Below are 25,703 nucleotides of genomic sequence, written 5' to 3'. Positions count from 1 at the left end.
TTGAGTTCAGCAACAAAACAGCAGAACCCCCTTCCCACTCCTTCCTTTGGGGAATGGGCCTGGCCACAGTAGAGGCCCTCTGTTCTGCTTCCACATGTCGTGTGTTTTATAAATGCCCTTCCCTTATAGAGGAGCCCTGCAGAAATTCAGTGATTCCTCTGACCGAGTGGTAAACCCATCTAACCCTGAGCTTTAGCATTAAGGAGACAGTTTGAAAAAAAAAAAAAAGAAGACAGTTTGACTCTCACATCTAAGCCACGTTCTCCAGCGTCATAGAAATGAGTATGGTAACGGGAAGTGTTAACCATGGTCTGCTATGTACAAGCTCCGCCTCTATAGGTACATGATGAGCTTTGCTGTGTGAGTAATCTCACATTCCCCTAGAGATACAACAGACAAAAGACAAAGAAAGCAAATCACAGAGAACATTTTGATGTCTCTTAATCTCACCCCTGATGGAAAGGAACATTTGGTGGAGCCAGGACTAAGTCTTTTCCCAGTACTGTCCGTGGCTGCTGTGCCCACCATTCCACTCCTCCCTGGAAAACAAGGGGGGACCTTGCAGCTGTCTCTCTGGTCTTCACCAGCTTGGGCTTGTTTCCTTCTGGTCGTTGGCCCAGTTCAGTTCACTTACTCTTGGCTCCTGGTGTTTATCGATGAGTTTCTTGAGCACCTGGTGATGCTTCCGATGAGACTATGGGATTACAGCATTTTATTTTATTTTTAAAAGATGTTAAGTTGTGGGGCGCCTGGGTGGCTCAGTGGTTGAGCATCTGCCTTTGGCTCAGGGCGTGATCCCAGGGTCCTGGGATCAAGTTCCGCATGGGGCTCCCCACGGGGAGCCTGCTTCTCCCTCTGCCTGTGTCTCTGCCTCTCTCTCTGTGTCTCATGAATAAATAAATAAAATCTTAAAAAAAAAAAAGATGTTAAGTCATCTCTACACCCACCAGGAGGCTCAAACTCACAACTCCAAAATCAGGAGCCCCCCGCTCTATCGACTGAACCAGCCAGGCATCCCAGAATTATAGTATTTTAGAGCTGGCTTTAGAGGATATTTAATTAATTTTTTAAAAGATTTATTTATTTATTTGAGAAGGAGAGGGGTAAAGAATCTCCAGCAGACTCCTGCTGAGCGTGGAGCTCCACACGGTGCTCCATCTCACCCACCCTGAGATCACAACCTGACCCAAAATCAAGAGTCGGACTCTTAACTGACTGAGCCACCCAGGTGCCCCAGAGGCTGTTTAATTTAAATAATGGGTTATCCGATATAAGATTCTCCATCTCGTAGATAAGGCTAGTGAGGGTTACGTGACTTTTCTGACATCCCATTGCTGGCTAGTCAACAGTGCTAGCGAGGTAGGACAAGAATTGGGTCTCCTAATTCAGTGGGGTTTTTCCCTCCAACGTGTGCTGCCTCCCCTATATCCCACTTCCTCTCCACTATGCATAGTACACTGTGTTCTACTGCACGTGACTAAGATATCTAATGCGTTCACTGGCATCAAGATTTAAAAAATAATGCAATCAAGAGGCCTCAGCACGACCTGACAAAGTAAATACCACACAGTGTGTTGTCAGCTTCCCAGGCAAGAAGGGACAGAGTCGATTACTTTGAGTTTTTCCAAGTAATGGGGGTGACTCATGTCACCTTTGCTTTCCACAGAGGGTTTAGTTCAGAAGGTACAGGACTGCTCTTTGTTGGCAAATCCGTTTGAAAATGATTTATTCACAGCTGTGTCCCTCGCAATACTGATATGATCTTTCCCTGCAATTTGTTATTTTCTCGAATCTGAGCAATCCCATGGACGCTCCTGTGGTTCCGGGCAGCTCTCGCACTGTCTACACTGCCTCTAAATTACTTTCTTCTAACTCTGTTTGATGTATTCAGGAACCACCTCAGGAGACCTCCCTTCCACACCTCCCTCCTGCCCTCATCCTATCATCGGCCAGAACCCCATCCAATTTAGTTTTATTGAGAACAACACAGGAGGAGAACAAGAGAATGTCTGAGGGCCAGATTATGAAGCACTCCTGGGTCTTCAATTGTGTGCCCTTCTACTGAAAAATAAAGCCCTAGGGCAGCCGCATGAGGGACACAGGTTGAGAGATGCACATGTGTGTGTGACCACTTTTGGCCTCACTGAGTCACGGCTCCAGAGGACACACCAGGGGGCAACAGTAGCCACAGGCTCCTCTATTCCTACTGGAGTGAGGGCCCACTGGGACGCAAGTGAGATTTGGGTGTTGCTGGGGTCCAGTGAGATGGCATCTCTTGCCTCCTGTGCTGACTGCTGAGGAAGCTTCCAGGAAGAGAACTCAAGCCGTATCCATGTTTTCTTTTTTTTTTTTTTTTTATAATTTTTATTTATGATGGTCACACAGAGAGAGGAGAGAGGCTGAGACACAGGCAGAGAGAGAAGCAGGCTCCATGCACCGGGAGCCCGACGTGGGATTCGATCCTGGGTCTCCAGGATCGTGCCCTGGGCCAAAGGCAGGCACCAAACCGCTGTGCCACCCAGGGATCCCCGTATCCATGTTTTCTATGTAGCTCTATCTGAGGGGCTGGGGGACAGTGGGCCGGGGCAGGGCTGACAGAGGCTAATTGCAGGCAGGACTCCAGATTCCCAGGGGAGCACCAAAGAAAGGGTGTGGTGTCAGCAGCCACCTGTGGCATCAGGGCTTCAGGTTTGGTGAGTATGGTAGTCCTGGGGACTACAGGGTGGCTCTTACCAAAACTTGTCAAACCCAGCCACTCACCATTGGTGTCTTGCATGGTTCTGGGGAGCGGGAGAGGGGCACGTTTAGGCTGTGTGTGACATTAAAGGTCTGTCTTGGTACATCAGAGACCCATCACAACCTGACTGCGTGACTCGATGTGCACACGGTGGTGGCTGGTATCTCCATGACGTGGTTCTCACAGTGCTTCTTAGATTTTCTTTTCTTTTCCTTTTTTTTTTTTAAGATTTTATTTATTTATTTATTTGAGAGAGAGAGAGAGAGAGAGAGAGAGAGCATGAGTGGCAGGGAGGGCAGAGGGCAGAGGGAGAAGCAGACTCCCCGTTGAGCAGGGAGTCCCAGGACCCTGAGACCTGGACCTGAACTGAAGACAGATGCTCAACCGACTGATCCACCCAGGCACCCTTAGATTTTATCATTTTCTATCTTTTTTTTTTTTTTATCATTTTCTATCTTGATAAGAAACGTGCCAGTTTCAGAAAACACAGAACCCAAAATGCTTTATAATTTTCACAGCTGCTGTTGGTGTGCTTTTGACGGCTCTGTCACACTTGTGACGGTTTTCATTATTTTTTGCTAAGGCATATTGGGAGGGCGTATGAGGACGTTACAGTTGGATGACGGGGTGGGGTGGGCCTGTGATCCCTGCTGCTCCTGCTGTGTTATGTGGAAGGTAGTGGCATCCCTCTGATACACTGGCAAACAAGAGAGGGAGCTGTTCCTCTGCTTTTCAGAGGAAGTAGGAGCTATGTGTGTGCCAGCCAACAGCTGCGTAGGGGCAGTCACAGCTCCTGGGGGGCATGGCTCAGGTTTCTTGCAGAAACAGAAAAAGGGCTTCTTCCTCCTGGAGAACACATGTGGGTGGGTGGGTAGCTTAACCACAGTGAACCACATTTCGTGTTAGACTTTGGTGCCTATGCCTCAGCGCTTGTGCACTGAACAACTCACACAACTGTGCCTAACTGCACAGCTCTATGCACTGGCCCTTGTCAGACTGTCAGGGAAGCTCACGCGCACATCTCCAAATAGAGAAGCGAGAGGAGGTCCAAGAAAGATACACAGGCCTGAACGTCAGGGTGGCCAACCCTGGTCCAGCTCAGTGGTAACAGCCTAAGTGGCAGGCAGTCCAGGGGAACCAAGGAGCAGGGGTCCACACGGCAGGCAAGCAGTGATCAGCGTGGAACATTAAGAGTAGAAATGTCAGAAGTATGAAGTGAAGCTTGGGCTGTATGGTGGGAACCCCTGAAATATTTGCTGGGGACGTTCAGGGCGTTAGAAAGGCAGAGTGTGGTGATATTTCTTGTTTTGTCTGCCCACACCCACACAAACGGTGTGAGTCTGTGGAGGCTGCCAATGGCCGCACCCCACTTCACAGCCACAGGATCCAGCCAACCAAGGAACCCATAGCTTTGGCTATGATTAGCCCCGGGGTCAGCCAATCAAGTTCTTCTGGAGGATTGTTTTTTCATTTAGAGGTAGAAGAAAAGTCACCTGGCATTCCAGATAAAGAGTGTTAAGAAGGTGAATGGGGGCTGTCTTCTGGGCAGTGTAGAGGAAGGTATCTCTTGTAGGAGAGGGTGGGGTCAACGTAAGAAAGAAGCAGAGGGAGTGGCAGAGAAAGGGAGAGAAGAGATTGAAAGAGTGAGAAAGACCAATTCAGAAAATGTATTTTTAGTCCCCTAGATGTAGTTGTGACTGAACTCCACTCCTAGACTTCCAAGGGTTATAAGCCGCCAGCACATTCCCTTTGTGCTTATGTTAGTTTAAATTGAATTTGTCATTTGTCAATGAATGGCCTCTAACAAATGTAGGCAGGGAAACTTGGAAGGGTTCTGAGCACCTGAGCTATGCAGGTGAGACCTATCTCCTAACTCTTAAATGAGCTTTTATTTTTTTTTTAAGATTTTATTTATTTATTCATGAGAGACACAGAGAGAGAGACAGAGACACAGGCAGAGGGAGAAGCAGGCTCCATGCAGGGAGCCCGATGCGGGACTTGATCCCAGGACCCCAGGATCACGCCCTGGGCCGAAGGGAGGCGCTCAACCGCTGAGCCACCTGGGCGTCCCTAATATGTGCAAATTCATTCACAGGTTAGGCATGATAGAGTTTTAGCAGGATGACCAGTGATGAGGGGGATGATGGCCAGAGCCCACTAGGAGCAGAAGTAGGGAAAACCGACCTAACTAAAGGGTCAATTGTCAATGTCCCAAGATAAAGAATATGCCAGGACTGAGTCCCAGCTGGTTTCAGTATCAAGAGATGCTTAGCAGGTGAAGCCTAGCTACTGGGGGATCTGAGATCAAAGGCAGCAAATGGCAATCATACCCTGGTTCTAAGTGGGCAGTCAGCCTCTACAAGGTAAGAAGAATAGGTCTTGGGCTCCCCAGAGGCAGGAATTCAAAGAGTTAAGAAGAGGATCAGGATCTTAGACCAGCAGGGGCATCAGGCTAGTCCTTTTGTCCAAACCGGAAGAAGAATGCCCACTTGGAAAGCTGTAACTCAGTGGACATGCCTGGCCATCAGGCGATGGGGCAACTTATTTCACCTCCTGGCAGGCTAAAGGAATCCAGCTCAGGTTAGGTAGTAAGGATACAAATAGGACGAAGACACAGCATAATTGCTCTCAAATTGCTTATAATCTAGACAGAGACTGAGCATAAAGAGATGATTTCAAATGCATGCAGATACTGGAGGACTTTGATAAATGCCAAAGGAGGGGAATGCATAGTGTGCTATGAGAACACAAAGAAGGGTCACTGAACCCAAACCAAGGTTTAAGAAGACTTCCTGGAGAAGATGCTGCTTGAGCTGATTCCAGCAGGCAAGGGAAAGTGAGAAAGATCTACCATGAACAGTCATGGGGGTGGGACACAGAAAAAGCACATTCAGGGCATTTCAAGAAGCTGGGTATCCCTGCAGTGGGAAGTCCAGAGAGTCTCTTATGCCATGCTGAGGTGTTTATCCCACACAGGGGTAGGGAAGTATGGTGGGAGCAATTCATCACCCTCATGTCCATCTTTCCTCTTCCTTTTAGTAATAGAAGCCCTGTAGCTGGGCATATACCTCCCCAATTAGGGAATATAGTCTCCAGCCTTCCTTGCAGTGGACATGACTATTGGACCAAGTTCTTGGGCTGTGAATGGAAGCTAGGACTATTAAGTTCATGTCACCGCATTCAAAGGAAGCCACTTGTTCCCCACTTCCTCTTTCCTCTCTTTTTTCCTTCCAGAGGCCTGGAACACAGATGTGGCCAAGAGAGCCAGCCTCAGACATGGCAACAATGACCATGCCCCCGGGGTAGGTAGCACACTACAGATAAAAGGAACCTGGGTCCTGGGATGAACCTGTGAAGCAGAGCCACTTCCTCATCCCAGACCGGTCTTTCCTGGACCACTGAATGAGAGGAAAATAAATTTCCCTCTTTGGGGGAATTTTGTCTTTGGGGTCTCTTATTGCAACATAGCATGTACCCTAACATGAGAGAGTAGGAGAGATGATGTGAGGGAGGATTTCCTTTTTTTGTTGTTTTTTTAAGATAGATAGATTGATTGATTGATTGATTGATGATAGAGACAGAGACAGATGGAGAGAGAGGCAGAGACACAGGAGGAGGGAGAAGCAGGCTCCATGCTGGGAACCCGACATGGGGCTCGATCCCGGGACTTCAGGATCAGGCCCTGGGCCAAAGGCAGGTGTCAAACCGCTGAGCCACCCAGGGATCTTTTTCTTCTTTCTTCTTTCTTCTCCTTCTTCTTCTCCTCCTTCTCCTTCTCCTTCTTCTCCTCCTTCTTCTCCTTCTCCTTCTTCTCCTCCTTCTTCCTCCTCCTCTTCCTCTTCTTTTTTTAAAAGATTTATTTAGATGTGAGGATTTCCAATAGAATTCCCAACTCGGTCACAAATGACGGAGGAGCTAGGAAAGGTGGGGAAAGCCAACCTGTCTTTAATGATGAGAGCTGAACGAGGCTGGGGCTGGCGGAGAGTGGCAGCAATTAAGCAATTACGCAGCCTTGTCGCAAGAGAGAGAGGGAAGCCCCTTGAGAACCAGAAACTTCTACCTGGCTCTGATGAGCCGAGTTAATCCAGGATGGCAGCCAGCATCCTCCTGAACGTCTTCTTTGTACTCTGCCTCTCAAAGCTGTGTGTCCACTGTCATCTTCAAAAGCCAACTCCAACAGGCTTTGCCTGAAGACTTCATTGACAGGCCCAACTTAGTCATTTTGGGTTAATTATGTTTGCATAAGAAAAATGTTATTTATAATCGTCTTCTATTTCCTGAAGAGGATGGGTCCTGTAATTGGAAGAGCTTCTGTTTTGCTAAGCACGGTAATTTGTCAGGCACAGGTTTAGAAGTAGAAACTAGGATAGAGGGATGCCCGGGTGGCTCAGCAGTCGAGAGGCTGCCTTCGGCCCAGGTCATGACCCCGGGGTCCTGGGATCGAGTCCCACGTCGGGCTCCCCATGGGGAGCCTGCTTCTCCCTCTGCCTGTGTCTCTGCCTCTCTCTCTGTGTCTCTCAGGAATAAATAAAATCTTAAAAAAAAAAAAAAGAAACTAGGATAGAATGCATTCCTCTGAGGAATGAAGGAAGGGTTGAGGAATCTGCATGGGGCTGGGAGGTGGTGGTGGTTAAGAGCAGCAAGGCTGGAGGCTAGGGGGTATGGTCATAAAGGGGATGGGAAAAGATCCATGTGGCATCTCCTCTGGAGAAAGAGGTGTGGGTGTGTTATCGGGGGTCTTCAGTTGCTGCAGCCTACATGACGTAAATCAGGTCTTCCCTTCAGCAGATTCTGACTTGTTCACTAAGACGTTGGTATGAGGGCATAAGGGGCAGGAGTTTGAATTAGAGGATGAGGGAAAAGCTGACATCTGGATTACACACAGCATAGAGAGAAGAAACCAGAGCACAGAAAGCGAGAGTCAATGCCAGTGATTGACAGTTCTAGAATTTCGGATACTTTCTGTTAGTCATTTTTTAAAAAAATATTTATTTATTTATTTATTTATTTATTTATTTATTTATTTATTTATTTATTTATTTATGGTAGACATAGAGAGAGAGAGAGAGGGGCAGAGACACAGGAGGAGGGAGAAGCAGCCTCCATGCCGGGAGCCCAATGTGGGACTCGATCCCAGGACTCCAGGATCGCGCCCTGGGCCAAAGGCAGGTGCTAAACTGCTGAGCCACCCAGGGATCCCTCTGTTAGTCATTAATTCTATAATTTGAAATGATGTGTCCTGGATTGTCTTATTCTGAGTCACTGTTCACCCAATAACTACTCAATGCCCATTACTGGAATAATCACCACTGGCACATATTAATCGCTTAAGAAAATTCAGAAACAAGGAGCTTTCTTCTAGCTGAGGGTGGGATGAATTTAAGGAAGGCAACATGACAGGAGTTACATTTGAGCTGGGCCTTGAAGAATGGACAGGAATCGGTCATGCAAAGGCTTTTCGGGGGAAGGGAACAGCATGGACAATCTGACAAAAGCCAAAGTCCCCACATTTTTTTTTTCAATTTATACTTAGCAATGTCCACGGTGTGCCAGGTGCAATGCAAGGTCCCAGGGATGTGAAGATGAATTTGGCTTCAGCGGCTTCTGTTAATACATCCTGCTATTTTCTATTCATTGTTATTGGTTTTCCACACCTATCAGGTCTTTTTGGCCACGTTTCTGCCTGGCCAGTTTTTCTTGCTTGAATTCATGTGTGTGTGAGATGCTTCTTTTGCTCCCTAATGCATGTTAACCTGACATTGATCACCATTTCTCTAATTTATTGAGGTCAATTGAATTTTGATCTTCTATATACTTGGCATATCCATCTGCTTGGGGTCATATGTAATATTGATGAAGACTATCACTTTCTTTCCACTGTCCAGACCCACATCTCAATACCCTTTTGTGCCAATATGTACTGAAGGTTAAAAGTAAAACGAGAAATATAGCCCTAGAATCCCAGGTTACAAAACCTAGTACACTTGACCTTTGAACGACATAGACTTGAACTGTGTGGATCTACTTATGCATGGATTTGTTTCAATAAATATAGTATAGTACTATAAAGTGTATTTTCCCTCCCTTTTGATTTTTGTTTTTAAAGTTGGTTTGAACAAGAGGCTTGAACTCAGAACCCTGAGATCAAGACCTGAGCTGAGATCAAGAGTCAGATGCTTGGGGGATGCCTGGGTGGCTCAGTGGTTGAGCATCTGCCTTCGGCTCAGGTCGTGATACCTGGATCTTGGGATCAAGTTCAGCATTGGGGTCCCTGCGGGGAGCCTGCTTTTCCCTCTGCCTGTGTCTCTGCCTCCGTGTGTCTCTCATGAATGAATAAATAAAGATCTTAAAAAAACAACAAAAAAAGAGTCAGATGCTTAACCAACTGAGCCACCCAGGCACCCTTCCTTTTGATTTTCTTAATAATGCTTTCTTTTCTCTAGCTTACTTTATTGTAAGAATACCGTATAAAATACATATACAAAATATGTGTTGTTTATGTTGTTATGTTATTAGTAAGGTTTTTGGTCGATAGAAAAACTTTACTGTTAAGTTTTACGTTTCTAACTACTGTTAAGTAGGGAGTTAAAAAATTATACGTGGATTTGTTTTAAAGATTTAATTTATTTATTCATGAGAGACAGAGAGAGGCAGAGACACAGGCAGAGGGGGAAGCAGGCTCTATGAAGGGAGCCTGACGTGGGACTCGATCCCAGGTCTCCAGGATCAGGCCCTGGGCTGAAGGCAGCGCTAAACCACTGAGCCACCCGGGCTGCCCTATACATGGATTTTTGACCCTGCAGGGGGTTGGCGTCTCTAACGCCCGTGTTATTCAAAGGCCAACTATATTTCTGTAATTGACCACAATTTTGTCAACCGAAATTGCATGATGTCTCTTAATGACAGTTATAACTATTATCAACAGATACCTGAGTACCTATGACAGGTGGAAACCATGATACATGATGCATTGGCCCCTGGTTCTTAAGAGGCTTCCAGTCCAGATGAGGAGGCAAATAGACGATGCATAGGAGACTATCCAGTTCCTCTCCCTAATGGGGTAAGAGGGAACAGAAGTGAGAATGGGGGTATTCCCTTCTCTTCTGCCCTAATGGCTTCCTTCAGAAGGAAGGATTTGTTAATCGGATTGGTCAGAACCCAGGACACCAGCGGATTCCACATTCAACTTGGTTGGGGTCACTTTGTGTTGAAAGGTCACATGGCTGTGTGTGCTGCTTTGCTCTCCATTTCCTGCTAAGTAGGCCCAGCTCAGCCTCCAGCGCACACTTAGAAGAGGAAAGCTGGTCTGCTTCACAGATCTGATCATCTTCTCCCCTCTTTCTGCAGGCATGCCCACGCATCCTGGCCCCAAAATGTAGAGGGTGGAAGGGGAACAGGGAATTAGGAAGCTTCACTGCAGCAGCCTTAAACCTACGCCACGTCATTCAACTAAGTCTTCTGGCAGAGTTCTATTCTAGAGGTTATTGGGTGTGAGCTCAGCTATGAATAAAATGATCCTTTGGTTTCAATTCCAATTTCTTTCTTGTGTATGTATAGTCCCCTTGGGAACCCTAAGGAGAGGAGAGATGATTAGCAGAGCAGTTGACTATTTCTGGTCCTTGAGTGTGGCATATTATATTGTTGGTCACCGGCTGTCATACATTTTTGCTGTCCTTCCCTGTGGATGTCAGAGTTGGCCAGGTGAACTGGTTCTGACCAAGAAAATGTATCGGTTCCAGGCAGAAGCATTAAGAGCCAGTGTGTCATTCACCATAATCACCATAATCGCTTTTCTTCTTTCATGAGATCAACATTGTTCTGGATAAGGGTCACTTATAAGCCCAACCCCAGCATGAAGACAAATTAGGATATAGCCAAGCTGACCTGCCATGAACATGTAGGGTATTTCAAGAAAAACAAACAAACAAACAAACAAACAAACTTTGTTGTTATAAGCTACTTTGAGATCATTTGTTACTGCAGCCTAACCTAGCTGACATGTTTACCTTATATAGTCGAACATTGTGATTTGTCCTAATATCTTTTCTCCCTTCATTTCTCCTAAGGAAACCCTCATTTTGCTCAGGTGATTCTCCAAACTCTATGTGTGCTTGGGGGTAAGAGATTCTAATTCCCAGTCATAGGGGCGAACCATAATTAATTTTATGATAGTTTCTTCCTCCTTGATGGCAACTGGTTCAGATATGGGCAAATGAGACTACGGGAAGTTGGCTTGAGGGCTTCCAAGACAGGTATTTCCATGCTAATTAAAAGGGACACATGAGAAGAAACAGTCTCTCTACTTCTGCCAGACATTATGTGTACACATGAGTTAGGTGGACTTGACAACCGTTTTGTAACTACGGGGGGTACTGACCTAAGAATGTTGGAATGAAAAGATGGAAATAATTGAGATCCCCTGATAGTGTTACTTAGCTGTTAAATGAACCTATCTCTAAATTTCTTGCTACGTGAGATAATATATTTTCCTTATAGTTTAATAAGACAGTAGAATCTGGAATTGAGGGGAAAAGAATGAGTTTCGTTTTAGGGGCATTAAGGTGATGGCAAAACATCCTTTTACATTGCCGGAGCTCAAGAGATGTCAGAATTAAATTTGAATTTGGGAGTCATCTGTGGAGAAATATTATATAACAATACATCTGGGAAAATAATCCTATGCCAGAGACAGTATCTCTGTACTTGAAGGAATTCAGTAATATAATAAAACATTAACCTAAACAAATGTAGCTATCTCCTAACTGGTTATACCACTATCCCAGGTCCTCACCTGTCACCCATCCTAGGAAAGGGAGATCACAGGGGTGGTAGGAACCTGCTAGCAAGGGAGAGCAAAGACAGTGAGGCATTGATGACACCATCTGGGTCCTCAGACCCTGCTCTCCTCAAGCCTGGATATGCACATGATCTGCATATGACTTATGCGCTCTAATCTTGCATAGATGACTATAAACGTGGGTTGTAAGCGCCTTGTAAATTTACTCTTATATACATTTTTTTTTTAAAACAAAGATTTTTATTTATTAATGAGAGAGAGAGAGAGAGGCAGAGACACAGGCAGAGGGAGAAGCAGGCTCCATGCAGGGAGCCCGATGTGGGACTCGATCCCAGGTCTCTAGGATCATGCCCTGGGCCGAAGGCGGCGCTAGATCGCTGAGCCACCCGGGCGGCCCCTTATATACCTTTTAGGAAACAATCGTTAAAGCAAACTATGGTTCATCATCTCATAGGCTTTCTATGTGTCATACTGCAAAAGCCCCAGAGGGATCACCAAGGTCAACAAAATAAATGTCATGAAGTGTCAAGGAAATGGTCAATATAGAAGATAGAGTCTCTGATGCCCAAGCTGATCTGTGGTTAGAAGATAGTTTTGGGGGTGCCTGGGAGGCTCAGTCAGTCGAGTGCCTGACTCTTGATTTCCCTCAGGTCACAATGTCTGGGTCACCAGCGTCACCCCCACCATGGGCTCTGCATTCAGCGTGAAGCCTGCTTGAGATACTTTCCCTCTCCCTCTGCCCCTCCCTTTGCTCGTGCTCTTTTTCTCTATAAATTTACTTCAAAAAATAAATTAATTTAAAAAATTTTTAAACTTTATTTATTTATTTATTTAACAGAGAGAGAGAGAGAGAGAGAGAGAGAGGGAGGCAGGGGGAGCTGCAGAGGAAGAAGGAGAAGCCAATTCCCCACTGAGCAAGAAGCACACATGGGGCTTGATCATGGGATCATAACCCCAGCTGAAGTCATATGCTTAACGCACTGAGCCACACAGTGCCCCTAAAATACATTTTAAAAATCTTAAAAAAAAAAAAAAAAACGGATTTGGAGGTTACTAGTTTAGTGATACTTTAATACATGGGGGAGGGTTCTATTGCAACACAATAGGATTTACCTACTATGGCTTGAAAAAGCATTAATTTTTGAAATTCTGTTTAGACGCTACTTTGCCAAACACATACCCAGTGGGTAAAATGCACACATCTGCGTACTGTTTGCAGTGAAGTCTATACTTTACCTGAGACATCTTAAAATGGGTTCCTAAGTTGTCACTGCTGGGCAGGCCCTGAAATTACTCTTGCTTCCCTAAGCAGGAAAAAAACAAAAACAAAAACAAGAAACAGAAAAGACATATTTTAATGAGCTGGAAGAGCAAATGCAATCTTCAAAGATGGCTCACTTCAGTCTTGCAGTTATCTAGAAAGGATCTGGCTCCAAACATTGTTTTTGGGCAGAATTTGCAATTGGCTAGGACCGAGGACGGTATTTAAAGATGACTCAGTTGTACGGTGGGGGGGGGGGGGGGGCGGGGGGGCACCAGCCAGGGGTCCTCCTAAGCCAGTGGATTCATCACCTTGGGGGTCCGAGGCCCAGAACCGCCGGACCCTGGGAGCCGCTGCCCAGTGTAAGAAAATCCGAGACCCTGAGAAATGCACCTTCAAATTATCCGGATGGGAGGCGGCTAAAACCCAACTCCCCTCACCCCACCCGCAGCTCCAGGCCAGGATTTCCGCAGAGAATTCCCAGGCCAGGGACCAAACTGGGGTGCGGGGGGGGGGTGACCTTCGCCAGGCCCCGGGATCCCCCTCCCTGCTCCCGACTCCGGCGGGGCCCTCGGGTGCTCGCGACCGCCGTGGGACGCGCCCGCTGCGCCTCGCCCCCGAGCCAGGCCCACCTCGCCGCCCCCCACCTCCCGGGCGGGCGACGCCACGCGCACCGGTGCCCTCGGGCCTGGACGCCGCGGCCGCCGTGGGACGCGCCCGCTGCGCATCGCCGGCCACGGAGCCGGGCCACCTCGCCGCCCCCCGCCCCGCGCGCCCTCCCCGTCCTCCCCGTCCCGGGCCGGCGACGCCACGCGCACCGGTGCCCCCGGCCCTGGACGCTGCGGCCGCCGCCCGGGCCGCCCCTCCCCCGGCCGCCGCCGCAGGCCCCCGGCCCGCCGCCCCGCCGCCCCGCCGCCCCGCCGCCCCGCCCCTCCCCCGGCCGCCCGCCGAGGCCCCCCTGCCGCCGGCCCGCGCCCGCCGCCGCGCGCTGATTGGCTGCCCGGGCCGGCGGCGGCGCTGAGTGGCCGGGCGGCTCCGCGGGGTCAGGGCTGCAGAGGCGCCTGGCGCACCGGCGGGAGCGGGGGCGGGGCGGGGCGGGGCGGGGGCCGGAGCGGGAGCGGGAGCCGGGGCCGGGGCCGGGGCCGGAGCGCGGGGGCCGGAGCCGGAGCCGGGGCCGGAGCGCAGACGCCGGCCGCCGGCCGCCCGCCAGCCCGAGCGAGCGGCCCGGGGCGCGGAGGGGGCCCGCGGGGCGCCGGCGCCCTGGCCGCCATGTGCTCGCAGCTCTGGTTCCTGACGGACCGGCGCATCCGCGAGGACTACCCGCAGGTGCAGATCCTGCGCGCGCTCCGCCAGCGCTGCTCCGAGCAGGACGTGCGCTTCCGGGCGGTGCTCATGGACCAGATCGCCGTCACGGTCGTCGGCGGCCACCTCGGTGAGCGAGGCGGGCCCCGGGGGGGCGGGGAGGCGCGCCGGGGTCCCCCCAGCCCTCCTCGGGCCGCAGGAGCCCTAACCTCGGGCGCCCGCTCGGGCCCCCGCCGGCTGCCCCGAGGCCAGCATCCGAGCATCCCCGGTGCCCGGGCGAGTCTGGGGAGGAACGCGAAGGCGCCCGAAGCCGCCCGGAGGGGCGCGGACAGTCCGGCCGCAGCCCCAGCCTGGCAGCCCCGGTGCGCGCCCGCCCCTGCCAGGACGGCTGTGGAGACCCCCGCCGCGCCGACCCTTGCCGTTAGGACCACCGCCTTCCAAAGTTTTTCGGGAGTGTGTGAGCCTCGGTGATGCACTACCTGAGCATCAGTCCCAAACCGGGAGCCTGCACGGGGGGAGAAATTTACCGTTGGAGTCACCTCTTGAGTGTGTAAGTGGGAGAGGAGCCCGTTGATGGGTTTTCCTTTAAACTCATCCCCCCGCCCCCCGAAAGTGTCCGATGCTGATTCCAGAAAAGCCAAGATTTCAGGTACACACCGTTCTGGCCTCCTCTATTTCTCCACTGATGTGTCCAAGAGACATTTTGGGGTAAGACACGGTTATTCACCTGTGACCCTGACCTCAAAAGGTTAAGCATGTTTTTAGATACTCTGAGGTATCTCTAAGGCGAGCAGCCTCTGATGGGAATCCCTGTTTTAGGAACAACCCCCCCCGCCCCCCCCCACACACAGCCTGCAGTTCGGGTGGCTCCAGCCTCCACTCTGGAAGGAAGCCAGCTACTTCTCTGGGATAAGATGTGGGACTGGGGGTGGGGGGGGCGGTGTTGGGGCCCGGTTCAGGGTGCTTTGTGGGACATCGTCCTTATTATTTCAACCATACCCTGGCTAAATAAGCTCATAATTTGCTCTTCTTTAGCAGAGAAAAGGGATTCCAAATTCTGAACAGGTTACTCCTAGAGATCTTGAATATGACCTGTGTCTAATGTATCTGTTCTAGAAGCTTCATCCATAGATTTATCTAAACCCTTCATAAGTAATATCAGACTGTGTAGCCTCCCGGAGAAATGCACTGCAAGCGTTATTAGATGTCATACATTTAGCCTAAAACAGTGTGTCATCTGTAAGGGCTACTGTCTCTCTAATCTGGATTTGCTAAAACTCTTACAGTTAGTTCACATAGACCTAGATTCCTGAACGAGGGATCCGCAAAGCTGGATCCTTAGCACAGCTTTGCTGCTAACAAGTATCTTGGCTTTGCACTGGCCGGGTCACTTTATGTCTTTGAATCTCAGGTTTCTTGTGTATATAAAACTAAGGGTTAAGATCCGTCCAGCTCTGAAATTGTTAAATGGAATAATCTTAAATGGAATAATCTTATATTTTACCGATCTAAGGTCTAGTATATGCGTCTTTCTACCCCCAGGGTCAGTTTGTTTGCTCTTCGTTTTATTTATTTTACAGCTTGTAAAGATGCCTTTTATTGAGGTATAGTCATTGAAGTTCCATATCATATTCCTGTTCCCATCCTGCATTCTGTGAAAGAAGAGGGAAACGTTGTTTTGTTTCTAAAACCCCATTTTAGGAGCACCTGGCTGGCTTAGTTGGTAGAGCGTTTGGCTCTTGATCTTGCGGGTCATGAGTTTGAACCCCACGTTGAACATAGAGATTACTCTTAAAAAATTAAAAAAAAAAAAAAACCTGTTTTAAAGAATTGGCCCTAGAGAAAGAAAATTATATTCTCGTGCTGCAGGAAGAGTTTAAAGCCTTTTGTTTAGTGTCTTAAAATTTTACAGGAATTCATGTGTGAATGTATCTCAGTCTTTTCACAGAGCAGAAGTTCCTTCTTTTTAAAGTAGAAGAAAATATATGTAGTTATTTGCCTAGTTGATGCAGAAAACTGAAGACAGGCATTTTTTGAAGCAGTTTTAATCTTCTGCTAAATCAGAGATAGCCGCACACAATTCGTTATACAAAACAAACCAACCCGATCACTATTTCTGCCGTCCCAAGCAATCAAAAGATTTATTTGTCATGGGAATGGATTAATTGAAGCACAAGGAAGTAAGCTCCATGCAAAGAGTGAGCTCCTTTGCTTGTTCAGTGCTGTGATGATGACATGAACAGTGTCTTGCAATAATAGGCACTCTAAATACTTTTGAGTGAATAAAGATATGCACTCTATTTCCCAATTTCTTTTACAGACTGTAGAAAAGCACTGGCAGTTTGCTGAGCCAAGTAATCCTCTGAAATAAACTCTAGAACTTAGTGGCTTTGAAATACAGAAATAGTTACTGATATTAATGCCATTTCCCATTTGAAAATTACTGAGTGTGAGAGCTGGGAAAGCCTTTGAGATATCCATCCTGACCCTTCCGTTTTTGTAAATGAAGGACCCGACGCTCAAAGATACTCAGTTAGCAGCTAGTTAGCAGCTAACGACAGTTTAAGACCCGATCTAATTCCCAGCTACGGGTATGAAATAAGCGGGTGCAAGGGCATCTGTAGCCTATAGTGCTTTTTTCTGTGGATATGGAATTGAACTGAATTGAATTACATTGAGGCTCCATGGTGACTTTGCAGAGTGATTTTAAAGTTTACAAAGTTAAGGCACCATCTTTACAAAGTCTGCATTCATTCTACTGCTCCCTCTGTTCCTTCTTGACGTTAGTATGGGGGTCAGTGCAGGAGTCACTTTGGGACAGTATGGGGAGGACCTCAGCCAATGATATTCTTTCCTGAGCTTCCTTCTGTGGAGGCTGGTGGGACCCCAAATCCAGAGACCAAAATTTCAGGTTATGTCTGGAAATAGGATTTATACAAGGGATGAAAGGTTTGGGATTTAAAGATTGCAGTTATTTATTTTTTAAAAAATATTTTATTTATTTATTCATGAGAGACACAGACAGGGAGGCAGAGACACAGGCAGAGGGAGAAGCAGGCTCCATGCAGGGAGCCCGATGTGGGATTCGATCCCAGGGTTCCAGGATCAGGCCCTGGGCTAAAGGTGGCGCTAAACCGCTGAGCCACGCGGGCTGCCCCAAGATTGCAGTTATTTAAGATAATACAAGGAAGCTGAAGATGCCATGCAAATGCAAGATTTTGTGATGAGTGGTCCAGCTGCCCCAGCGTAGGTTTGGATGGGATGAATGGGAATGGCTACTGGGAAGAACAGAATGACCTTCCTGGGACTGAAGCAATCCCGTAGAGAACACTTTCCCTTCACCTTCCTGCAGGACATAGCATAATGAGAGCCATGTCTCACTTCATTCCTTCCTAGAAACCACAAGTTCTTCATTCACTCAGCAAATATTTCTTAATTATTCTCAACTGTAGGGTAAGGTGGTGGTGAATGTGTCACCCGAACACACATCATAATGGTCAAAGCAAAATATGCATAGTGTTTATTGTGTGCCAGGCAGATGTCGAGGTTCTTTCTGCAAATGAACTCTTGTAAACATCGGTAGGGTATCTGGCACCTAGTACTGGCTGGTGGTTAGGACCAATACTCAGGAATTCCAGGCTCAGCAAACTTGTTTCCTTTCTTCCATGCCACCCCATCCACGCATCGCCTGCCCTGGCTTCACCGTGCCCTGTGCACTGATTGCCTCGGCCCCGGGGTGCTCATCATCTTTTGTTTTGTTTTGTTTTGTTTTTTTAAAGATTTTATTTATTTGGGGATCCCTGGGTGGCTCAGCGGTTTAGCACCTGCCTTTGGCCCAGGGCGTGACCCTGGAGTTCTGGGATCGAGTCCCGCGTCAGGCTCCTCCCTCCTCCTGTGTCTCTGCCTCTCTCTCTCTCTCTCTCTATGTCTATCATGAATAAATAAATTTTTAAAAATCTAAAAAAAAAAGATATTTTATTTATATATTTGAGAGAAAGGGAGAGCACAAGCAGGGGGAGTGACATGCAGAGGGAGAGGGAATCGATCCCAGGACTGAGATCATGACCCAAGCTGAAGGCAGACACTCAACTGACTGAGCCACCCAGGAGCACCCCAGGGTGCTCATCTGGTACTCTCCCTCCCTCACGTGGCAAACTTGTATTCCTCCTTCATCCTCAGCTCACGTCACTCATCCCTCTGAGGTCTTTCTGGAACTCCTTCCCCTCCCTTCAGGCCATCTCTTCTCCATCTGCTGCCAAGTTAACACTGTATATCCTTTTAAAATAGCATCCATCAAATTTTATTGTAATTTATCTGTTTACAAAGTTTGTTGTCTCTCCCTAAATGACTGGGAATCCCTCAGATGTGTGCTCCGCAACTGGCACACAGTAGGCCTCCAGTTTATGTTTGGATGATTGAGTGAAGGGCCTGAGAGGCTAATTTGAAGCATATGAGACTTTTACCATAATTAGGTTCTGTTTGGGAGATCATGGTTGGATGTGTAAATGTTTTTTGTCTGCGAGGGCAGAGTCATTAGTGCAAATTAAGTTCTTTGGCCACCCATGAGCCTTGACAATGACAATTTCTTGTCTCAAGAAATAAGTATAGTCACAAACTCAGGGATAGGCATCAAGACCAAAACAATGCGTCTGACCTGGAAATGAGGGTGTGTAATAGTTAGTCTCTTAGGAGCAGAATGATTCAGCATTCCTTGCCTTCCTTTCAGAGCTGAAACCTTGGTGGCCATATGGTGATTTCTAGGTCAGATTCTTTTTTTTTCTTTTTTAAAATTTAATTAATTTATTTAAGATTTACTTATTTGGAGAGAGCACGTGTGTAGATGCATGCCTATGAGTTGGGGGAGAGGCAGAGGAAGAGAGTCTCTCAGGCAGGCTCCCCACTGAGCACAGAGCCCCACGATCCCAGGACCCATGAGATCATGACCTGAGCCGAAACCGAGAGTCAGGTGCTCAACAGACTGAGCCACCCAGGCGCCCCCGGGTCAGGTTCTAAAGGTGTCTGGGCTACTTTTCCTTGGTTCTCTGCGATCAGTTGAGTAAGATTTAAATGTTTGGGTGGGTGGGGTCTGAACTTAATTGGAAGAAATGGTGGTCTTGCAGCCTTCCAGAAGACAACAGAGGCCTCACAGAAGAAGGAAGGAGTCCCGTTGCTGTGCCAGGAGGTACGAGCAGACAAGGAAGGGTCCCGTGCTACCCGAGGGCACAGAGGTTGGTCTTTGGCCTCGCTCTCTGCCACGGGCCCGGGCCTGACACTGTGTCATCTGAATGAACAATCATACGGGACTCGTGGAAAAGTCAGAGAGCGGATGGAAGCATCTACCATGTACTGTTTCTAAGCTGCTGTGAACACTGAATGGATATGCTCTGCGCTGTGGGTCCACGTTTACATCCGTGGGCTAATCTCAAGGACTGAGGATGGACTGGATGTGTAGTTTATGATTCTAGCAGTAGTTTTTAGGGCTACTTCATCAACTGTGTCAGAGAGAGTTCTAGAACCAGTAGGTTGGGATCCTTAGTAGATCTCAAAGCCTTACTTACAGATTTCTGGACTGCCTCTTGCTGCTACCATAACACTTCCACCAAATTTGTTAGGCTTGCCTGGTGGAAGGCGTAGAGCCATCAGGGAAGTCCGTGTCATTCCCATCCATCCACACCTCCTCCTTGGCATCCCCCTTACTAACAGGGAGTCCAGTGACGGCTTGTATGTCAGAGCTAGCCTCACCTCATTCTACCCCCTTCTCCAGTGGCTTCTCCTGCACCACCTTGCCCACTTTGCTAAGAGACTTCACCTTATTAAGGTTTATATTATTTTAACACAAACCGACAGCATGCCACTGAAGCTTTCACTGTATTTCTGTTTGATCCTTTGCTGTTAAAAAGAAACTCAGGGGACCCGGGGTGGCTCAGTGGGTTAAGCATCTGCCTTCAGCTCAGGTCATGATCTCAGGGTCCTGGGCTCGAGCCCCATGTCACGCTCCCTGCACAGTGGGGAGTCTGCTTCTCCCTCTCCCTCTGCCTGCTGCTCCCTGCTGTGTGTGTGCTCTGTCAAAATAAATAAAGAAAATTAAAAAAAAAAAAAAAAGAAAAAAGAAACTCAAGAAGACTGCCTGCCCCATGAGAAAGTAAGAAATTTAAGCTACTGTGCATTTAGGAACTGACAGGAATAGTGGTTCTTTATTTCTGTGACTTTGTTATTATTAATGTTTCCATATCTTTTATGTGCCTTAATCTTCACAACCGTCCTGCCCATTCAACAGCTGTTGCCTGCCCAGTCTGTGCCAAGCCTGTGCTAGGTACTAGAGATATAACGAAGAGTAAGAACAGAGTCTCCATCCTCATTGTTAAGATTTCATTCACTCATTTTGTCAACAAATACCTGTTGATTACCTATTATGTATAAGGTATCATTCTAGGTGCCAGAACAAAAAGGCAGGAATCTCTTCCTCTCCAGGAAATTACAGCCTAGATGGCAGAGAGAAGATACAAACAAAAATGTAAAATATGTGGGAGGTTAGTGAAAAGGGCTAAGGAGGAAAAAGCAGGGAAGGGGGATCGGGGGATAGACTTTCTAGAGGTAGGGGAGGGGATGCAAGTTTAGATAGGGTGGCTGGGGCGGTCCTCATATAGGAGATGTTGTTTAAGCAAAGACCTGAAGTTGATGAGGAAGCAAGCCATTTAGCAATCTGGGATTAGGGGATCCTGGGTGGCTCAGTTAAGCATCTGCCTTTGGCTCAAGTCATGATCCTGGGGTCCTGGGATTGGACTCCAAGTTGGGCTTGCTCAGTGGGGAATCTTTCTTTTTTATCATTTTTTTTAAAGATTTTATTTATTTATTCATGAGAGACACAGAGAGAAGCAGAGACATGGGCAGAGGGAAAAGCAGGCTCCATGCAGGGAGCCCAATGTGGGACTCGATCCTGGGACTCCAGGGTCACACCCTGAGCTGAAGGCAGAAGCTTAACTGCTGAGCCACCCAGGCGTCCTTGGGGAGTCTATTTCTTCCTCTCGCTCTGCCCCTTATACCCTGCTGCTTGTGCTGTCTCCCATCTCTCTGTCTCAAAGAAATAAATGAACTCTTTAAAAAAAAAATAGGTATCTGGGATTAGAGTAGTGTCAGCAAGAGGGAACAACAAAGCATTCTGTGGCCAGAGCAGCATGAACCAAGGGATAAGCATTAGGAAGGAGGGCCAGAGAAGAGGATGAGGAGAGAAAAGCCAATATATAGTGCCTTGGAAGGACTTTTGTTTTTAGTAGGCTCCATGCCTAGTGTGGAACCCAACGCTGGGCTTGACTTTACAGTCCCAAGAGCTGAGGTCAGGAGTTAGACAGTTAACTGACTGTGCCATCCAGGTGCCCTGGTCATGGAAGGACTTTGTATTTTACTTTGGATGAACTGGGACTCCGTTGAAGGATTTTGAGTGGAGGAGTGACGTGATCTGCCTTATGGTCACAGGGTCATTTTGGTCACTGTGTTGAGAACAGACTGATGGTATAGCAAAGGCAGAGGCAGGAAGATTGCTGAGGTTCAGGTGAGAGATGATGATTGTTGGAAGAGAATGATTTCAGGGGAGGATGTGCAAGGTGACTGGATTTGGGATAGATTTTGAAGACAGAGTTGTCAGGATTTGCCTACTGGATCAGATGTTGGATGTTCAGGGAAGACTAGTCAAGGAGGACTCCAGTGTGTCTGGCCTGAGCAGCTAGAAGAATCAAGTTTGCCATTTACTGGTATCGAAAGGATGTAGGAGTAAGTTTGGGCAGATGGTGAGGATCAGGACTGAGTGTGAGATGCCCATTAGACATCCAAGTGGAAATGTCAAGTAGACAGTTTCATATTATTTGGGATACCAAGGAAAGCCCTGGCCTGAAGAGATCAAAATTAGAAGCATCTCCATTTACCTATCAAGGGAGTGACTACAGATAGAAGAGAGAAGAAGTCCAAGGACTGAGCTCTGGGGCGCTCCCTGAGAGTGGTTGGGGAGAGGGGGAGCAGCCAACAAAGAATCCTAAGAATAAGGGATGAAGAAATCCAGGAGTGAATGGTGTCCTGGAAGCCAAATGGTGGGAGTATTTTAAGAAGGAAGATGTGATCAAATGGTGTCAGATTTTGCTGGTAGATCAAGTCAGGTGAGGAGTGAGAATGGACCATTGGATTTAGCAATGTGGCCTTAGCATTAGTGTCCCTGATAAGAGAAGTTTCATGAAGTAACGGAAACCAGCAGATATGCTACACTGTCTTAGGAGTTTTGTTATAAAAGGAAGGTGAAAAGTGGGTTGATAGCCTGCTATGAACTGAATTGTGTTTCTCCCCCAAATTTTCTCTCCCTCTCTGCCTTCTAAGGTTAAACAAGACAGGGACGCCTGGGTGGCTCAGCGTTTTGTTGCCTGCTTCGGCCCAGGGCATGATCCTGGAGTCCCAGGATCGAGTCCTAGGATCGAGTCCCACATCAGGCTCCCTGCATGGGGCATGCCTCTCCCTCTGCCTGTGTTTCTGCCTCCCTCTCTCTCCCTCTCGCTCTCTCTCTCTCTGTATCTCTTATGAATAAATAAAATCTTTAAAAAAAAAAAAAGGTTAGACAAGACAGCAAGAAGGTAGCTGTCTGCAAGTCAGGAACAGAGCCCTCACCAGAGCTCAGTCATGCTGGCACCCTGATATCAGATTTCCAGTCTCCAAACTGTGAGAAATAAATTTCTCTTGTTTAAGCCCCCCCCCACCCCCAGTCTGTGGTATTTTGTTATAGCAACCTGAGCTGACTAAGACCTCACCCAAAGGGGGGATGGCTTTGAGAAGCTTTTCTTTTTTTTTTTGATTTATTTATGATAGTCACACACAGAGAGAGAGAGAGGCAGAGACACAGGCAGAGGCAGAAGCAGGCTCCATGCACTGGGAGCCTGACGTGGGATTCGATCCCGGGTCTCCAGGATCGCGCCCTGGGCCAAAGGCAGGCGCCAAACCGCTGCGCCACCCAGGGATCCCGAGAAGCTTTTCTTAAAGAAGACATAACAGCATGTTGTATGCTCGAGTGAGTGATCCAGCAGAGAGATCGGTGATGCAGGGGAGAGGGGGGGAATTGCTGGAGCAGTGCTTTGAGTGGAAGGGGTTGGGATCTATTGCATATTTTAAGGAATTGGCCTAAGCTAGGAGCAAGGACACTTCAGCCGTTATAATAAAAGAGAAGATAACCTGTACGACCCAGGTGTCGGCAGGCGGGTAGATGTGCTTGTAGGGGCTCGTAGACAGGTTCCTTTCTGATTGTTTCAGTTTCTCTCATTGCGATAGGAAGAGTGAGAAGGATGAAGGAGGGAGGAAGTAGCAAGAAGAGAAAGTGAAATTGTTGTCTGGGTCAGGGAGAGTGAATGGACCAGGGAAATAGGGTGCTTGCCAGGCAGCAGTAAGGATGCCCTTGAGACCAGTCAGCAGGGTTATGTATTTTTTCTCCATATTCCGTTGCACAGGAGCGCACACAAAATAGGCAGATTTGGATCAGTCTAACCAGGGATATGGTTTAGCCAAGCAAGAAGCAGGTGCAAGATTTGAGGATGTACCGTAGATTTGAAGATGCATGCTATGGTGTTTGACCATGGAATTTAAATAGGTTAAAAGGGGAAGTGAGAGACAGTGAAAAGGTGGGCATCCATCCATGGTAGTTCCTGGGGGGGTCAACGTTGGGCTGGAGCTGGGGTACTAGAGAGAGCATGCTGGAAAGATGGGAGACAGTGATTGAAAACTGAATTAGGGTAAGTGCATCATGTCTAGACTAACCCGGAGTGGTGGCCAGGGTGGGGTGGTAGACAGCATCTTTGGAGGAAATGAATTCAGGAAATAGGGGCCTGGGTACTGGAAGACTTGCACAGGAATATTGAGATCACATCACCACTAGCTCTGACCCCGTGGGGAGTCGTAAGTCAGGAGCTAAAGCTTCAGGGAGGGACCGAGGGGGGTGGCTGGGTCCCTGGATGACCCACACAGGTGGAGTGATGAGGGCCAAGCTGGGAGTTTGAGGGGAGAGAGAGGAGGATGGTCTGGAAGCCTCTGTGAGGAGCCAGGGGCATCCCTCCCTTGGGTAGGAATCCCAGGTGCCAGGGAATGAGAATGCCACAGCTGGGAAGGGACGTTGGGGAAGCTGGGGAGAGCCGGGGATCCGCTGCCCTCGGGAAAGGAGGCGAAGGGACACTCACCAGGGAGGTCCAGGATAGAGGATCTGCTGCCCTTGAGTCCCGGAGGACACCTCAACGGTGGGAAGGATGGAAGGGGGAGTAGAAAAGACAGTGTCAGAGCTGGGGGGTGGGAGGTTGGCATCTCCAGAAACAAGGGGGCTTTGGAGACTGGAGTGTAGGGTGACCGATACACAAAAGGGATAAAGGGCTTGACGAAATTCATCTTCGTGGTTGCAGGGAAGCTCGCATTGGTGAGTGGAGCGGGGGAGCCTGGGGGTGGCTTCCAGGTCCTGGGACCCTTCCATTTTGCAGAAGAGCAAACTGACACCCGAGAGACGTGCGTGTTGCCAAGCTGTCGAATGACAACAAGGAATTAAATCAAGTCTCTGACTTGGAGGCCAGTGCTTTGTCCGCTTGACCGTGATCAGCTTTCAGTGCAAGTGCACTCTACCTCTTGCGGGGCCTTGGTAAATACACTCGCCCTGAGATATCCCTCAGCTCGGGGCCTCGAAGGTGCCAGGCCTGACGGCGGATTTCTTCCTGAGAGGTAGTCATCATGCATTTGTTGGTTTTACACATTTCTTCTGAGCCCAGAGGCACCATGAGTCAACATCTCCTTTCTGAAACTATTCTTGATTCCCAGAGACGATCACTCCCTGCTCCCTGTGCCCCTGCTGTCACTCTGCCCTGATACAGGGGCCTGTTAGGCCACTTCTGTTGAGTTACAGTGGGTCGCCTCCTCTCCCCACCCGCTGCCCAAACCAGACTGATAACTTCCTGACGCCAAGATGCTCTGCACACAGCAGCAGCAGCATTCATCACGATTGTGTGTTGTCTTTCTTAAGTTCCAGGAATCACCCCTCCACCCCCAGGCCCAGCCTTTAAGCTGGTGGCTGTTCCTTAGCTGTCAGTGGCCCTCCCATGTCTCTGCTGCCCTTACCATTTGATGGCACTGGGGCCCCAAATCTAACCTGGGCACCTGAAGCTCTGTCTGAAGGCTTTCTCTGATGTGGGCCCCCAGATGCATGCAAAGCCAGGAGGGCCAGGAAACTACTAGTGCAGCTTTCAACCAAAGACAGACACGGTGTAGGCTAATGATCGGTCCCCTCCCCACTAGGGTGGGATAACTAACAGAGCCTCATGCACTAACCATTTCTTATTTTTATGCAGCAGGATTAAGCCCCAGTCGCCCTCACTTGATAGCACACCCTGTATTTGCCACATTCCCTCCTCTACTCCCCCACCCGCGTTTCCTGAAATTACCCCCCTATTAATAAACTTCTTGCACTTGTCTCGGGGCGTGCTTCTGGGGGTGCCCAAACTAACACGACTTGGCCCAGAGTAGGTGCTAAATAAATACTGCTAAACGGACGTGTCGAGTGCTGGACTGAATGAATATTCAAGTTGTGTTTATGTGTCCTCCAATAC

At 48.4% G+C, this 25,703-nt stretch overlaps 1 protein-coding gene and 1 long non-coding RNA gene across 4 annotated transcripts in view; one reads left to right on the top strand and one right to left on the bottom strand.

Annotated features, from left to right (window-relative positions):
* Positions 1 to 9,099: 9,099 nt before the first annotated feature.
* Positions 9,100 to 13,556, bottom strand: LOC144281528 (uncharacterized). Of its 2 annotated transcripts, none has more exons than XR_013350002.1 (3): positions 13,470 to 13,556; positions 12,771 to 12,838; positions 9,100 to 9,789 (listed from the first exon to the last, which is right to left on the bottom strand). It is a non-coding gene; the product is annotated as an uncharacterized LOC144281528 (long non-coding RNA). The 2 variants fall into 2 exon arrangements; XR_013350003.1 differs by lacking the exon at positions 13,470 to 13,556 and adding an exon at positions 13,107 to 13,384.
* Positions 13,557 to 14,024: 468 nt separating this feature from the next.
* Positions 14,025 to 25,703, top strand: part of RIMKLA (ribosomal modification protein rimK like family member A) — a 35,228-nt gene continuing 23,549 nt past the window's right edge. Inside the window, exon 1 of one of the 2 annotated variants that reach the window (XM_077844468.1) lies at positions 14,025 to 14,227. In XM_077844468.1, coding sequence (XP_077700594.1) covers positions 14,065 to 14,227 — 163 coding nt within the window. In that variant the 5' untranslated portion in view covers positions 14,025 to 14,064. Of the gene's footprint in view, positions 14,228 to 14,327; positions 14,747 to 25,703 lie in introns of those variants that run through there. The other variant, XM_077844470.1, reaches the window with a different exon arrangement.

The sequence above is a fragment of the Canis aureus genome, chromosome 13, assembly GCF_053574225.1.
Source record: "Canis aureus isolate CA01 chromosome 13, VMU_Caureus_v.1.0, whole genome shotgun sequence".
Taxonomy (NCBI): domain Eukaryota; kingdom Metazoa; phylum Chordata; class Mammalia; order Carnivora; family Canidae; genus Canis; species Canis aureus.
The sequence above is the reverse complement of the archived record's forward strand: the minus strand, read 5'-3'. Positions and strand labels throughout refer to the sequence as shown.